This window comes from Nyctibius grandis, chromosome Z (assembly GCF_013368605.1).
Source record: "Nyctibius grandis isolate bNycGra1 chromosome Z, bNycGra1.pri, whole genome shotgun sequence".
Taxonomy (NCBI): domain Eukaryota; kingdom Metazoa; phylum Chordata; class Aves; order Nyctibiiformes; family Nyctibiidae; genus Nyctibius; species Nyctibius grandis.
This window is the reverse complement of record NC_090695.1, coordinates 65,175,257-65,192,680: the sequence shown is the minus strand read 5'-3', so window position 1 is coordinate 65,192,680 and position 17,424 is coordinate 65,175,257. Positions and strand designations below refer to the sequence as shown.

General features: G+C 39.6%; 1 protein-coding gene across 6 annotated transcripts in view; it reads right to left on the bottom strand.

Moving 5' to 3' along the window:
* The window catches only part of SEMA4D (semaphorin 4D), a 102,883-nt gene that overhangs the window by 17,822 nt on the left and 67,637 nt on the right, over positions 1 to 17,424 (bottom strand). For all 6 annotated transcript variants that reach the window (XM_068423246.1, XM_068423247.1, XM_068423241.1 and 3 more), the window contains exons 4-15: positions 15,288 to 15,433; positions 14,191 to 14,253; positions 12,127 to 12,225; positions 10,816 to 10,909; positions 9,751 to 9,864; positions 8,635 to 8,786; positions 6,722 to 6,897; positions 6,463 to 6,619; positions 5,460 to 5,682; positions 4,902 to 5,017; positions 523 to 695; positions 260 to 303 (exon numbers count right to left, since the gene is read on the bottom strand). In XM_068423246.1, coding sequence (XP_068279347.1) covers positions 260 to 303; positions 523 to 695; positions 4,902 to 5,017; positions 5,460 to 5,682; positions 6,463 to 6,619; positions 6,722 to 6,897; positions 8,635 to 8,786; positions 9,751 to 9,864; positions 10,816 to 10,909; positions 12,127 to 12,225; positions 14,191 to 14,253; positions 15,288 to 15,433 — 1,557 coding nt within the window. The remainder of the gene's footprint in view (positions 1 to 259; positions 304 to 522; positions 696 to 4,901; positions 5,018 to 5,459; positions 5,683 to 6,462; positions 6,620 to 6,721; positions 6,898 to 8,634; positions 8,787 to 9,750; positions 9,865 to 10,815; positions 10,910 to 12,126; positions 12,226 to 14,190; positions 14,254 to 15,287; positions 15,434 to 17,424) is intronic.

Here is a 17,424-nt window from a genome sequence, read left to right as displayed (position 1 = left end):
AATATTGCTTTCATTCACAAGTCGCTGTTGAGGTGCCCCTGTTCATTTCAGAGGTTTGTGCACTACACACTGAAATGTATACAGACATTTTAAGACAACATGCAGGCTTTACAGATGCTCAAGTATGCAAAAGCAGAATATCATACCTATTAAAGTATAAATGAATGTCCAGATAATCACAAAAACCAAGCTGAACTAAACACAACTCTTTCACTACTCCACCTAGACATGTGAAACAGCTCTTCAAAGACTAACTCACCAGAACAAGAAGATGCATCTCCACCTATGTTCTGAATCCAGTTTCTGTAAAAGAAGTCCAAGCATTACAACTTCAAATCTTGTTTCCTACAGCCTGCCCATCCTAAAGTAAAATTCATCTTATCTAAATAGCACAAGCAGATATATGGATAGGAAAAAGTCCGTATTTGAAAACATTCATTTAAAAAATGCCAGTTATCAGGAAGGGGCAAAGACTGATGCAATATTGATTGTAACTGTAAGGTAATCAAAGGCTACCATTACCTTTCAATTTCACTTTCTTTAAAAATATCAGTGCAGGAAGCTTCAAGAGGTTTCCAAGCACAGTAAGGATCCCTTGCTAAAACACAGTCAACACAAGTAGTGTACTTGTCACAGAATGCCACTGGAGACTGAACCACACCAGAATTTGAACCAGCATAGAGGTATCTTCTGCCCTAAAAAAAACGAAGTACAATAAAAAAAACACAGCCAATCACTTTATCAAAGCCGAACAATCCAATTCATGAAACAATTTAAAAATTATTAAAATTAAAGAGTTGCATACATACAGCCTGTAAACACTGGAGCATGAGGGGAATAAGCATTTTGATTAGCTTTTATTTCTAAAAAGGAAACATCTTGAAAATATTCAGCAATGCTAGAAGTGCAAAAAGACAGAACAACAAAAACCTGAAATAGATACAGTTGATGAGAATGGAAAGTAACCATATTTAACCGTGGCTTTATCACAGAGTTTCTCCACAAATATAATGCATCAACAACCCTCGCACGAGGCAAGGCAAGCCTGTGCTGATGACAAGACTGCAGCAGGCACACGCAAACCTGAACAGGCAAGGCTTGCTGTTTGTAGGATCTCCTCCTGTTAACCCAAAGCAGCCCTACTGCCTTCTGCTCTTCCATCAGTCAGGTCTCTGCAGCCACATCAGCCACTGCCTTACAAGAGTCAAATGCAGCTGCCTACTTGCTACTTAAGGAGGAACACTAGACAGTATTCAAAGGAAACAGCACTTGCATGACATTTAGGAAAAGGAGGATATAAACAGAACAGCTGTTTGACCCACTGTTGCTGGGAATCCCAAACAAGTTTCACTCTGAGCACTGCAGAAAAAGACCACACTCGTCCCAAATATCCTTCTCATAAAGGCAGGCTGCTGCCTTATTTCATTCATCTGTTTCAAAGCTCAGGGAAACTGGTGGCTAAAGGTACACTGTGAATTTACATATTATTATGCAAAGCCTCAGGAAAGGGTCCTGTACTGCAACCCAAACCCACCAGTGACCAACCCTCTAGTCCTTTTGAGATGCTATGCATACAAAGCCGAAAAGCACACTCCACCTTGGCAGTAGGTTGGCTTCCTCCTGAGCAGAATACTGAGTGGATTTATCAGCACCCTACCATAGTTGTCATGGCAAATGAGCTGGATCCAAGCACAGAGTGGCTTTTCCTATACTGCAGCCGTACAGATCTCAGTATGTAGAAATGTACTCATGTCTGCAGTGAGACTGCTTGACTCCAGCAGGATGATTATGGTCACAAAGTGATGGGCAGACATCCAAGAAAGATTTTGCGTAGAGAAACATTCCTCAAAAACCTCATGTTTGTGGTGCAAGCTTTTGATCCTGACAGGAGTAACAGCCTCAAGGAAACAACTAACAGGGTATCTTAGGGCTGAATTTAGGTTTTGGGGCTCACTGTCACTCCTTCACTAAGGATGTAAGGAGGTTTTGCCATGAGAACTCAGAACAGGTTAGTCTCTTTAATGCAATGATCATGAGGAAGTCTGTCTTAAAATTAAGCTAATGAATGATGCATTCTGCCTAACAGCAGTCTCTAGAGGAAACTATAAGACCAAGCACAAATAAGTTTGGATCCATCTCATATACGAAGTGTACAGACAGCTTTCAAGGAAACTCTTGACAATGGAAGATGAAAGACAAAACTGGATCAAAAAAGAATCTGCTGGCACTGCTGGATGATAAACTTTGAAAGAGAATCAAACTTCAGAGACATACACTCAAATGCAGTTGTTCATCCTGAAATTTAACTTAGGTTAGTGTTGGACTATGCTGGAGTGGCCCACAGAGGGAAGTCTGAGGTGGTGGAGACATACAACTTTCTAGGAAAAGCTTCCCACTCTGCCAGAAAGCTCCCCCAAAGCACCGAGCGCTGCTCATCTCTCTAGCACTCTGCTAATTAACATCCAAGCCAACAGTGCAACACTGCGCGTGGTTTGTAGTGTCTCAGAATGTTTCCCAGCTGGTACATCCATGAGTTCAGAGAACACACAGCGAGCTGAGCAGACCATTTTTTAAAAATCCAGACACATCTTTCAGTCAAGCAGAAGTTATGATGTTCCAATGAAGGCTCACCTGACTCTGCCCACCATGCTCCAAACGAGGTAAAGGTATATGGGAAGAGCCTGGAGACTACTGCAATAATGTCTTCAGAAAGGACTCTGACTCCAGAGAGGTCTGAAGCCCACCATCAGGGTAACAACTATTACTCTCGTGTGGTTAATTCGTTACTATGGGATGCCACTACACAAATCACAATACCAGCTCTATGAATGACTTCAGTAGCAACTGACTGATTGCTACTGTGATGTCCAGGGAGGTACAAATGTGTTTTTACGCTGGGGAGAATAAGTAATCCCTGCTTGAGTGGTACTGTGACTATACAGTTTTCATCACTCTGGCACCTGACCCAACCTACAACTCCTCATTACTGAAAAGGATCACTGCTCTCGTGGGAATGCAGTGGGCAGCACTGCTTCAGTTTTGAACGTTAGTTTTATGTGTCAAAAGCTACTCTAGCAACATGGAAATTTTCCCTTGCAGAAGATACAAGCTATTACTCTCCACAGCACCATGCAGGAAGCTGTTTCAAACCTAAGCTTTAAGAGAAGTTTCTTTGCGAAAAGACAGTGCATTCCCTATGCAGCTCCTATGCCATGTCTCATGCTGTCCCCTTTCATGTTATTCTTGAGGAACTGTGAATGTGGCACCTGGATTCAGAGCATATAAATTCAGTGCCATTATTTCTACACTAGCCTTGGCTACCAAGTGTATGGTGAAACTACTAGATCACGTGTCTTTGGTATCCGGCTGTAATGCCTAGCCCTTCCCTTCTACTCCCCAGGAATGGGGGAACCATAATTAAGCTAGTGTATGAATGATCCTACAATTTACCCACAATTAGAAAAATGGGCATTAGCATATTTAGTAGGAGAGTTATCTATCATTATCTTCTATCACAGGGTAAGTGCTGAAACCTCCTGTCATAGCATTTGAAGCTTTCTTTGCAGATAAAGCACAAGAAATCAGTAAACATTTATATATATATATATATACACACACGCGCAACACATATACACACTTGCATACATATATATATAGTAAGTTGCCAGTGTGATCCATCATACAAAAATAATACAAATATCTTTACTGAAATCTATGACCACGGGAGTTTTTAATCACTGATTTTCATTTGTCTATTAAAAGTATACTCTGCTCTCAAGACTTCTTTCTATTATAAGCAGGAAAGGACAAATAAGTGTGCAAGATAAGCTTGAAAAAATTATGGCATAAAGCTCTCTTCCACTGAGTTGATCATGTTAGCATGCAAAGTTTTATTAAACATCATACGCAAATAAAAGCCTTTTCTAAGATATCTTGGCAGTATTCCTAAATCCCTAGCTGCAGAGTATTTACTGATCACTAGGTAGCTACTGAATGCCAGTATTACTACCAGACACTTCAAAAGAGTAATTCTTTCCTTAAGAAACCCCAAAATTTCACCAGTTGAGGGGTCTGATCCTCCAAGCCACTGCTTAGGGTAATAATTTCATAGACATTCACGGATCTGCAGGTCTGAGTAACTAAGGCCAGAAGCCTAACTAGTGTACAAAGTACACACAGTGATTACCCTCCCACTGTCACAAAGCCACTCCAGGATTAAACCCAGCGACTGATTAATAGTGCAGAACAACCGCTGGGTTTGGAGCCTGCAGCATGGCTTGCGTCCCGCAACTGGAGCTGCAGCTGGTGCCCCACCAGGCAAAAAGGACCTCACCAGAGGTCCTCACCCCCAGCCGCACCAACGTGACTGCTCTCACAATACATCTAGCATGCAGGAGCCTGCGAGATTTGGGACAGCAGAAACCAATTAGTTACACAATTATGAGCCTCTCTGCTAGACAAGACTGCTCTATCGTCTTAGGTCTATTTCCTCAGAAAGATATACCACTCTGCTAAACTCCCACAGATTTTTCCTCACGGATTTGCAATGGCCACAAGGGGTCAGGATTTTTACATTACTCCTAACCTGAAAACTGGTACCTTAAAACACATTACAGCTTTCAGCTTCTGCGCATGGAATCCAAGTGAAGACGTGCACACCTGTGCCCCCCACCACAACCTTCCCCGTGTCTACAGACTTTCAGAAGCTTGCCACCTACCACACACACTGAAACATAACTGGCAATACTGATATTGCTGCAGCGTGAGGAGTTACAGATTCAGCCTTTGGCTCTGTGCACAATTGACAGTTTTCTTTTGTCATGACAAGGTTACAAGGTGGTACTGAGAAGTTTTGTGGGAGAGCAAAATGAGATGATTGCTGTGATGCTTATGGCACTTACTTTTTTGGATGAAAGCAGGAGAGTTTGGACTGGCTCAAAGTTTGGAAAAAGCTGTGTTTCTTCAATAATATGCATTCCATTTTCATAACTGATAGCTTTGTGCAGGGCTCCTCGGTCTGAAACAACACAGCAATATATTTCAGTAAGATCCTTAAAATAAAAAGGCAGGAAAAAATTGCACAATTGCTACAAGTTGTCTCAATAATCTGCTTGCTGTTCAGCTGAAGACTTCAGACAACTCTGTGCCATTGGCAACCATTAAACCTGCCATCATAGGAGCTCTGAGCAAGAAATAACATTTTGGGACAAAGAATGACCACTTACGGATTATCTTATGTGTGTTTTTGCTGCACTCATTGTGGTTTTGCAGTTCTCTTCCTGCAACACTTTTCAAAGCACATAAGATTCTCCACTTACTCACCATGGCCCTTTACTTTTTAATGAAAACACCAGCTGATGTAAAAGCACACTAAATATGGAAATCTCAAGAGTTTCTCTTAGAACATATTTCAGCCTAAAGAAGTGCATGATTAAAAAAAAGTGTTTTGCAGAACTCACCTGTACTGATGAACATAACGTCATATATGGTACCATTGAGTGCTCTGACTCTGTCTACTACAATCTGGGTATACTTCACATCTCGTTTTACTAGTCGAGGTCTGTTTCCCATTGGAGTCACAGAGTCATCCATTAGAGGATGATCTTTAACAAACTGCAATGTTTTGTCTGGTAAATTCAGAGAACTCATGTAGTTTGATGCTCTGGCTTCATTGTTTATACACTAGCAGGGTAGGGGAACAAACCAAAAAAAAAAAAAAAAAAAAAAAACAACCAAATTATACCATTTACTTGTACAAAATACAGACAATTAACAGCAGCTACATGCATTTTCTTCTCTGCATTATTTTGGCCAGTAAGCACACCTTTACATTACACCCATTCTACTGAGGAAGGTCCTCAGGTTTCATAGCACTTCGGCTTCTGCAATGTACTAATCCCTCAGCTTCAGATGCAAAATACATTTTAGGAAAATATTCTTTCTGGACTCTCATGCTTCTTAACTACTTTTAACTGTCACATCATTCAGCAGTAGCAACAAGAGGACTGCAGGGAAAATGAGAAAGTAAGAATAGTGTGAAAGAGACGCAGCACTATGAACATTTTAGTTTGCAGAGCAATGCATAGTATTGGATAAACCTGCTGAACCTACTGAGACAATGTGACAATTGCTATACTTCCGTTCATCGGAACTAAAAAGTATTTATGTTTCCTAGTGTATACTGACATTGATTTCACCGCTAGAAAATTAGTAACAAAATAGTGAAAATACAAAGCCAGCAAATAACTCAATTATAAATTTTAGAACCCCGCATTGATTCCCAGACACAAAGTTCAGAATAAATCACTTAAGTGTTTTTCTATAAAGTCTCTACAACAAAAAGTATCCAGATAAGGGTAAACTAATACTAAGCTTTAGAAGGTTATCTAATATTTTCCAGTTTCTTTACTCCTGAGCATTAAAAAAATACTACTCATCAGATCCAAGATTACAAAAACTTACCGCACCAGGTCGAGGATTAGGAATTTCCCCATTGTATCGTACCCACTTGGTATGAGACTGTTCTACTGTAGCACTCTGCATATATTTTCCTTTTGAGAAAACCTCTTCTACAGTAGACAGATTGTATGCACACACTGCTGACAGCCCCACATTATTCCTAAAAGTTCAGGAAGAAAAAAAAACATAGGAGTAATTATTACTTGTAGTAACCAACTGAGATTAGAAGTACTTATAAAGGAGAAGGCTATAGCACACTTACAGTTGTGGGGTGAAGACTCCATATATCACTGGTTCCTTCAAAGTTGGAGACTTGAGAATAAAAACGTCATTGATAATATTGAAAATTAAATTCTTATCAGGGATGGTACAAATCAATCTGGCCTTGAGAAAGGAAGTCCATTTTTTCTGCAAGGTTCTTAATCCTCCTTGGTCCCTCTTTTGATATTAAAAAAATAAAAAGGTGTTTGTGAGGAAAATGAGCATCATTTTTGCATTTAAGAACCACTGCTATACAGCGTGAAATTACTGAGCCCTATTATTTTTGTAACATTTCATCTATAGCAACATCAAAACAGGTTAACACATTCACAAACAGAAAAGTAAGGAAGCCACAAGAAAATTAGCTGATTCAACAAAAATAATGCAGAATGGTTTCTATCAACACATAGAAGTAAGATGAGATATGAGACTTATAAAAGAACCATACTTCAGCAACACTTGAACAATTCAGATGAGCAGAAAAACCCTGCTTATTAGAAGAAGTAAAATAAGCATGGAAGTATTATGCTGTCCCTTAAGAGAAATAAGTAACATTGCATGTGTTCTGTGACATCTAAACTGTGATTTAAATTCTAATGTTGCAATATGCATTTAAACTTGCCTGACACTAATAATTTCATTAGAAGAAATGCAGCAATGGCTTGATCCTGCAAGCAGTTACCACCTTTATTACAGATTTGCAGTACCAAGGCTTAAAGAAGTAAAGATATATTGACTGGAAATGTTTCAAAATATTTGATACTCGAGCTGTAGCTCTGTTACTTCTATACAAAAAGCAGGCATATTTGAACATTATTAGTATTTCCCGTTCATTATCCAATACTGTTATGCAAAGTACTAAAGGAAAGCTGAAAAATTTATGAAAACAACTAAGTATAAAAGCTTATAGATTTGCATTTTGCTATAGATTTGCTTGTAGATTTGCAACCTGCCATGGATTCCCATTTCAAACAAACAGCAGCAATAAAGCTCTCGTATTCCATGATACTCCCCTTTTAAAGCATGCACAAGTTGTCAGTGGGCAGAGGGCCATAATAATAAGCCCCATGTAAACCTGCCTCCAGCTGCTTGTTTAATGGAAATCCCAAGGGCACTGACTTGTTATTGATGTTTTGACTTCCATGTTTAAATATAAAACAGTAAAGTCAAAATAAAACATTTCACCCTCATCAAAATGAAACAGCTAGGTAAATTTCCTGTAGGAAAAAAAAACCCTGGGGAAATTGATACATTCCACTGAAAAGGTTTTTGCTAGATCAACATTTCCTACTTGAAAAAAACACTCTTTTGTGAGCAAGATTTTTAACCAATGCTCCCGAGTATGTACTTGAATCAGCCTAACATACTGACGTTTAAACACAGCAAGTGAGACAGAATCAGGCTGCTGGTGACCATTTTCCTTGAGGCTCTAACAGTTTCATGGAAGTCCCATCTGCTACACCACAGTTAAGAGCTATTCTGCCATGGACACAGCTACAGTTTTGTTTGGACACAGCTACTTGAAAGGAACTTGACAAACATCCTACCCTCTTAGCTCCAACCAAAGTCAGTTCTTCCCAGGGAGCTGTACTTAAACGTTTTAATGAAAAATAAAAAGGAAAGCCAGGGGAGACACTTTTTCTGTGCTGGGTTTTGTGGTGGTTGGTCTTTTTCCCGCAGGGGTGGACAAAACTACCACATGTACTGAAATTTCACCATTGTGCAAAATTAAATCAAGTATTTGTTCCCATTAGGCTTTCTCAGTTCTGAAGAACTGATTGAAAGCGGTGATTCACCAAGATTCACCAAGTTCGACCACTTCCATTTAATCGACAGTAAGGCCACAATAACACATGCTTTTTAACACACACACGTAATTCTCACTGAAGTAGTAAAAATTGAACTATGTCCCACCTTGCACACTCTAGCTATTCTTGGAATCATCAGTTTTCCAACAAATTCATACTCCACAGACACTTCAGTGAAAAAGAAGTATATCTTGTCATCTTCTCCATCTGTGCTGTTTTGATCTGCTCTTATCACATCAGCAAAAACAAAACTGGGCTCTACAGAGACAAAGGGAAGAATTTGTATTATACGTGAGACTACTAACTTGATTCTCTGAAAGACCCTCTAGGAGTTCTCTTTAACCCAGACCTCACACTGCATTCACCTGCTCTCCAGTGACTGACCTGCCTACACAGTTTGCTGTTCATACTGTGAAGAGCATTTCTAAAAATACAGCATTTCTAAAAATATAGAAATAGAGGAAAAAAAACCAAAACTACAAACCCTATGTGAAAGCAGTAAGATACCTGAGAGATCTCTATGGTCTGACATCTTGTCACTTCAACGTTCTTCAGTCCACACTCCAGAATGGTTTTCTAATGGGCCTGGAGATATACCCTCCCTTGCCCGCCTCTCCTCTATTTCAGCTATTAGCTGAAACACTAAAAATGACAGTATCGCTACAGCATGTGCTACAAAACTCAGTCTCCTGTACTTTTTGGACATAATACATCTTTTGGAATATGCTAACTTCATTATTTTGCTCCTTTTTAGCAGAAAGCCACAAACGTCTGAGCATTCACAAAACTTGGTGAATTTTGAAATTCAGGAACTGAAATCTTCAGGAACCATGATCAGCTCAAACTGAAAACCTGTTAAGAGACCAAAACCATTCTCTTCCTTACCGTATCATAGCTACACTGCATTATTGCAAGGATGAGCAAGTAAGTATAAAATAAACTGTAGCTCTTTAACATCAAGTGGAAGCCTCTATTATGTCTTGCAGTTGCTTTCATTGTCAATGCTAATAAAAATCCTGAAATTTCAAAATAAAATCTCTTGATAGCACACAAGGGCACACACTTACAGGTCAGTGTACGCCAGTATAACAAAATCCATTCTCTTTGAGACATTAAATAATTGTCCTTTACCCCACATAAGACACTTAAAACTCTTTGTCTGTTAGTGCGATATTGAAGACAGAAAACCAATTTAGTTGGGCCAGTTCTCATGCCCACTTACCATTAAGCCAAGGTATTGCATACTCTGTTCTCAGAGGGCTCTGATGAGAGTGCCGTGAAACGATAGGTTCACTTCCCAAGAAATTGTAAGAAGTCCCGGAATAAAGCTCCTCATCTTTAACACAAAAACAAATACTTTAGACCTTATGCACTGGATACCAAAAAGGGTACATAAATATTTCAGGAGACTATGTAAGCTTAAACTTCCCACAAGAAAAGATAAACATGCATTTCCTCTAAATTGCCCCAGATGTGTTTTCTATGTTTACATTTCTTCTGACCATTCTGAAGGCTAACACTTCCACACTTGGGTTTATTATTGCTCTAACACAAGCGACTGGCAAAAGTCAGCATTGTTTTTGTGATATTTTAACAGTTAACATGTAAACCTACACTTTACAAACAAACATGCAAATTTACTTAAGAAACGCCACAGAAGTTTTGCAAGTAATGATTTTACTCTCTTTCTATGCCACCATTATTCAAACTCAACTTTTAAGAATTTAGGCAACAATACAGTGAGGGTGTTCTTTTCTTTCTCATTTCCTGTTTCATGTTACTTCGAGTTTCTCTTTTATGATCTTGTGACACCAGGGTACAGCCATGAACTCTGGTTTCACCAAATCAAGATTCAGTGGTGTCTAACCATGCAGTAATATAAGCGCAATAAGTATCTCACTTCCCTATTCTGTCTCATGGATATGTCTTCAAAACAGCTAAAAAATTCTACTTGTTAAATCTACTGAAATGACAGTAATTGATACCACAGGGGCAGCCAAAGTACATTTAGACTACCTGGACTAGGTATGTTAAAGACCTGAAAATATAGTTTAAGAATTAGCATTTTAAAAGTTGCTTCCAAAACAGCCTAGAGTTTTAAGTTCTCCTTTTAAGAAACATGCTAAGGTTGACTACATAAGTATTTTAATGTCTATCTAGATACACTGTAAAGATGTAAAAATACAGATACAATCTACTATTTTGAGATTGAAAGACTGGAGAATGACAGCAGAAAAGATCGAACACTTCTACACATAATAATGATGTATGCAAAGTCTGAACTTACCAACCATAACAGATGTGTAGCTTTGAGCAGGATCAAATGGACATCTGCCCTTACCATCTTCATTTTTACCTCCAAGTTCAAATGAAATCAAATTCTGCAAAAAATTAAGTTGAAAGCCACAAAACAACTGTAAGCACTTTTTCTTTCAGCCACTTGACTCATGCAAAGGTAAGTGAAAAATCAACGCTAAATAATGGACTATATCACCTTCCAGCACCAAAGGCATTTTTTTTTCTAAGATTTATTATAAAAGGCATATGCATTTTCAGAAAATCCTATCAAGTCCAGCAGACAAGAGAGGAAATGTGATCCTATGATTTGTGAGGGCGGAAGCAGAAAAGAACAGAAGATGAGAAGTTAAATCCAGGCAGACCTCAAGAAAAAACACCCAAAAAAGCCAAACAGCAGGAAGGACAGAGAAGTTAATGGATATACGGAAAGAGTTGGAAATTATTGCATTAGCCTGCACAAAAATGGAGTTTTACAAATCAAGAAGGCTTTCTGAAGTGAATTTTGCAATTTTCAAGATCCTGTTAAATTTGTAAGATGGGGCACAATCCAACTAAATTTTAAAAAGCGACAGAGTACTTTAGCTGCTGCTTTATAAATCCCTTAAAAACCAAGGGAATGAGCATCAGGAAGATGACGGAGGACTGCAGCCACAGTACTGGGGAAGTCATCAGTCATACTGTGTAATGAAGACATTGGAGGCTAAAGGCACTGACTTCTGGCAATGTTCCAGAGGTGATGGCAGGCAGACTTGCAGGCAGGGGAGACAAAAAAGAAACAATTACAAGATTTCTCAATTTCAGAAGTGTTAAGAGGTGCAGTAAGGAGAATGATACAAGAGTCAGCAGCGGGAAAAGGGAGTTTTGATTTTGCGCCGAGACTTCACTCTGAGGCATTCAGCACTATGAAGCTTGGCATAGCCAGAAGCAGAGACAAGCAGAGATAGGAATCTAAGATATTTCAGGGATATTCGGTAATGGATGGAAGTTGCAAAGAATGTAATTTCAGTTTTAGATGTCGTTTTTACGCTAGCACACAATACACAAAGAATTATGAAAGCTAAGAAAAAGTAAATCCACAGTTAAAGACGATGAATCAGTAATTCAGTAAGCACTTTGAAAAAGGAACAGTACTGTTTATTTCCAAACTCTATCATTACTGTAGGACAGCGTAATAAACGCTCCAAATGTTATGACTGGCACTGAAATTGCAACAGTCTTTGGGAATGGAAATTAACTCATTGTTTAAATGAGATGCTTTTAAGTTACAGTTGTTATTGGGTCAAAACATGTACATTCTTACCAGGTAATCACACGTTGGCTGAAATGCATTAGTTCCACACACGTAGAGAAAAGTATCGTTCAGCTGTTGCAAGACACGCACATAATTGCGACACTCTGTCTATAATAGAGGATGAGAAAATGGCCACTAATAAGCCATAGCTTCCACATTCCAACATAAATAAGCAATTAAAGTTGTGCTGTCAGCTCATCTGTTGCCACTACTTATATAACCACACCACACCAGTAAGGCTGGGTGACACAGTCACCACTGGGACTCCATCTCCCTGCGATCTCCAGGAGCTCTAGTCCTGCAGTATCTGGTTTCCTACAGCCAGTAGCGCACAGCTGCCTTAGTATACCTATCAGGGTTGCACGACCAAGTACCATACGCTCAGCAGGGTGCATCTCAAGTTGTTCCATGAAAGCACAATATCCAAAGACACATCCAATCCACGGGAATGACTAGTTAAACATGGAGTAAGTTTTAGACTTTGTCACCCCTTGTAAACCTAGATGAAACAGTCAGTGACAGTCAAGGTTGTTTCTTAAGAGAGAAAACTCTAATACCATTGAATTAGCCACAAAGTTAACTATATCTGCCTTTTTTTTTTCAGTCCTTGATACCAATTGCTCTTTCATTCAAGGAAGCATAACTAGTAAAAGGTTATGAGTACAGTAAGGAAAAAGCATGGCTAGTGGTAAGTGTGACTTGCTAAACTGGGGGCAGGAAAAAAAAAAAAAAAGACAAGTTTGAAGCTCTGGCAAAGTACCTATTTATGAGGTCTAACATCCCTTCTAACTAACACCAATAATCTCTGCAGAGGACTGGTGGAGATGCACACACTGTCCACTAAATTGTATGCATGTGCACATGACAGAAATTCACATCTCATATTCATCATGGCTGCACGTGAACATTTTTGCTAGTAATCCCAACTGAACCTGAAGAATACAAGTAACACTCTGAGTGCACCCTGAAAAGGCAGGCAAGGAGGAAATGGCCCTTAAATACCCACCACACCTCCTGTTAGGATAATGTATTGATGGTTGTCAGTGGAAGGAAAGGTAGTAAGCTGAGCCAAGGGAGAGAGAGCCCACTGCCACCTCGAGAAGCCCCATGAATGCAGGATGTCTATCAGCCCTGGATGCAGCACCTGGGGTTTAATAACAGTGTGAACCAAAGAGGCTGCAGGTTCAAGGGTGCCCATGCCAAATCCCTGCAAGTGCAGAGGAGGATTGCTTTTTGTATTCGCAGGGCTTGCAGACCTCCACTTTCAAACCTGTGCTGAAAGCCTGACCATCAGTCTTGCCCAGCAAACCCTCATCCTACCATATCACTAAACGAAGTGGTGCTACACAAGCGGAAAGGTACATCCACATACAGTCAATCACCTCAAGCAAACTATCTCCACAGAAAGACAAAATAAGCAAGCCAGCCTGCGCACTGGCAGTTGTGAGGAGTCTGTTGTTCCCAGAAACACCAAGAGATCCCAGGGGCGGAGCTGCCCGCACTGCCGAGTTGGCAGGAGATCAGGCTGCGCAGGTGCCAGGGAGCTGTCTGAGGGGTCACACCAGCAAGGTGCTGCTGCAAGGGGCACACCTGCTGAGCACCACAACAGGGATACACGTAGGTAGCGAAAAAGACACTGGTGGAACAGCACTGGGCTAATAAAGAAACCCTATGCCCTAAAGCAAAGCAAACAAAATTATCAGTCATTCTGTAAAATCAAATGCCAGAGAGGAATTATTGCAATAACAAAACACAACAGTTGCTATCAATTATCTCCGTGAAAGTAATATTGGTTTATCATTTTAATGGAAAAACTTGTAACATTAAGCACACATCAGGGTGTGTTCAGATTTTCAAACATTCAAGTAATATTCACCAGAAAGAAATAATGAACTAAGAATTAAAAAAATAAGACTAAGCATGCTGCAGTTTCTAAAGCTCAAGTTAATTAAAGAATTTAGGTGATTTTTGAAAATTTTCATTTCAAACAGTTGGAGCCTTCCTTCTTTTAACATCACTCCTCTTGAAGCGAACTGTGTAACATCTTGCTCAAAGTTCAATAAAAGTACATACCTGTTCTGATTTGCCCTTGACTGCACATTTAGTCCTTTTATCTTCAGTGACCTTCCAGTGTAACTAAGTGAAAAAACGAGCAATAAAAAGGCACATTCAAAGCACTTTAATTCAATGCAAGGTCTAAGAATCTTGCAGTATCACACACAAAAAGTCAATCCTAAAACTATCTGCAGCAAATGCAAGCCATTTTGCAAGCAGCTTTCAAAGGTTCAAAGCCATTCTTCCCTGGGGAGGTGACACTTCCGAATGCATGTGCCTTAAGTGGGGCTAAACCACTGCTATTATCTTTTGGGTTCATCATGATGTTTGCCCTCAAATTGCTAATGAAGTTGCTATTACCATACGCACTAGGGAAATGCAGCTGTAACTGTTTTAAGTACTTCTCAATTTTAAGTACTTCCCAATTTCATTCACACTTGAAAGAAAACCACTTGGGGGCGGGGAAATCAAAGAAGACTTATTGGACCAATTTACACTATACAGAGAAGTACAACGACAGTTACATGCACTCATAGAACAAGTTTTATATGCTGATGAAATCGCCCACCACCACCCGTGGACATTTTGTTCAGACTAAAAATCATATGAGCATCTTCCAAAACACCCTGGGTGGGACTCCGTGCCGCGCCTCTGTCAGCCTGTGCTGCTGATGGGATGAGAAACAGGAGCCTGGGAAGGACTGGAAGTAATACAACGTTAACAGACACCTGCATGGTCTAACCGACTCAGAGAAGCCAGCATCAGCACATCCAGAGTACTTCTCTGAGCAAGCGGGATCAGACGTGTCTGCACCACCACTTGCTGTGCAGACACACCTAGAGACATAAAACAGAAGATGAAACCGAAAGGACAGGGCCCTCATTTAATTTGAAGCATGTCTGCAGCCTGCCACTCCTGAGCAAGCTCCAATTTTGCTTCTCTTTTGGATTAGATTGCCTTCTGATTCAGATTAACAGAAGACGGCCCACTCCTGATAATAAAACACACAGAGGATTTTCTCTTTTAGGTACCTACCACCTAAAGTGCAGTGCTACCGATATCAGAAAATTAAGTCAAATTTGGAGTACGATTTTTACATGGAGAAATATGCATACCTCGTGCTGCTTTTCAGCAATATTCACTGCATTTAATGCAAAGATCACTTCTCTGGCTCCTACATATAGAACATCTTTGTCTTCACTTAACAGCAAGGTTGAATAGTTTGACACTTCTGACTCATGAAAATGTATTAGCTGGACTTCTGTTGAAATGAAAGAAAAATAGCACCACATGAAGAAACACAACCACTTAGGGTCAACTTTATGGGTCATTTTTCTAAATTGTCTAACAGCTGTTGGATATCTTGAAAACAACAAAGGTTAGTTCAGACAACCCATGTAACAGATGACAGACCCCTCAGAAGCTGGGTTCAGCAGAAACAGCAGCTCCCATCAGCAACATCAAAACCGCTTGTCTCTGCTTTCTCATTCAATTTCAAATGCCTAAGTATTTCCTCTTGCAGTGATTCCTATAACTCACGTCTTCCTTTATTTTTTTTTCTACCTGTTAATTCCCTTTTTTCTAACCTTCCATTTTACACATCCACTGTCAGGTCATTCCTCACCTTTTCCCTTCCATGTACCCACCTATTGTGGAAAATCAGGTCAGTCACCATATCCCTTGCAACCATCCCAAACAAATCTCTCAAAAACTCCTGCACCTTAAAAGATGACACTTCAGCATATTACCATAGCAGAAAGAAGACACAGAACCTAAAAGGAACCATTCACAGAGGGTCAATAAGCTGATTTTGAAGTGGAGACCAGCAATGAAATGCACATGATAGAAAGAAATAACATGAGGGAAAATCAAGACGAAAAGGAGAAAAATAAGAGAGAGAGGGAGACACGGGGCGGGGGGAAAGGCAGTGGAATAAGGAAGCATGCAGACTGGAACGGAATGGCTTGGAGAAAGATGACACAAAATTACTAATATACAAGAACATTTCTTCTGCATGTACAATCATAATGGAAAAATGACTGAAAGCTTGGGAGACTGTATTTTGTGCAAGAGACTACCACAAGATTAATTAAGCATGGCTTTTTAAGACACAGGCAGAAAACTATGTAGAATTGGGAGCAATTCTAACATTTGAAATTGCACATTTTCAACTATAATACTCTGGAAACATTAAACTACATTCTCAAGCATGTCATTTTAAAGTCTTTTATTCAACAGGAAAATATTCCCCAAATGGATGAACTGGTTCATACAACTCCACATGTTCATTCCTCCACTGAACTAAGTTCCCCCTCCTACTTAAAGTAGGATTCCCATATTTAAATGCAACAATCTTTAGCAGACAGAGACAGGGAAAAATAGCAGGAATGAAAATAAATTCCATTTATTTTGAGCAATTTGGATGTGGGTTTGCAGTTGGATTACCGTAATACTGTAATTAAACAGCAACTTGCTGAATTTTAACTATTATACACGATAGGAGCATCAAGGAGCCTAAGCAGGAACGACAAACATTGTCTAGACCATTATTGCTGAAAAGCGACAGCAGCAACTCACTAATTGCTATACCAATAAACAGGAAAAACACTTCCGACAGTCATCTCATAAATTATCTTATTGTTACTACATTCTTAATCTCCATTTATCTTTCCTACACTATGACTGCTCCATATTTAACATCCATACTTAAGGCTGCTTCTTCATACTGCACATATACTACTTTGGTTTTGTTCGGTTACAGCACACTTGGGTAAGTAATCAGTGCTAACTAACTAGTAGTAAAGGAGGACCCAAACATGAAACCTTGTAAAATCTGAAGCATCCATGCCACGCAGAGGTACGGGGAGGAAAAGGGGGGGAAAAAAAAAAAGGATATTCACAAACAGCAGCAAATAACTACTCTATAGTCCTTGCTCTAGAGATCTTCTCAGACCCAGACTAAATTATTAAACCAAGAGCTAAAGGATTCTGTGATCCTTATTACTTCTCTATGGGCCACATTTGCTGACTCCTGCTGATTGTATTGGAAGGTTATGAATATTTGCTGCAATTCAAATACAGGGAAAGCTGTGTTCCGTGAAAAAGACTGTTTCAACTCTCAGCACCATATAATGCTGCCAGAAGAGGGCCAAATGCTTATCTTTCCTTCACCTGGTGATTTATTTAGTGCAGAGAATGGCTTAGTATAAAAATACATCTCAGTCTGAAAAAGCATAAAAGGTTATTATCTGG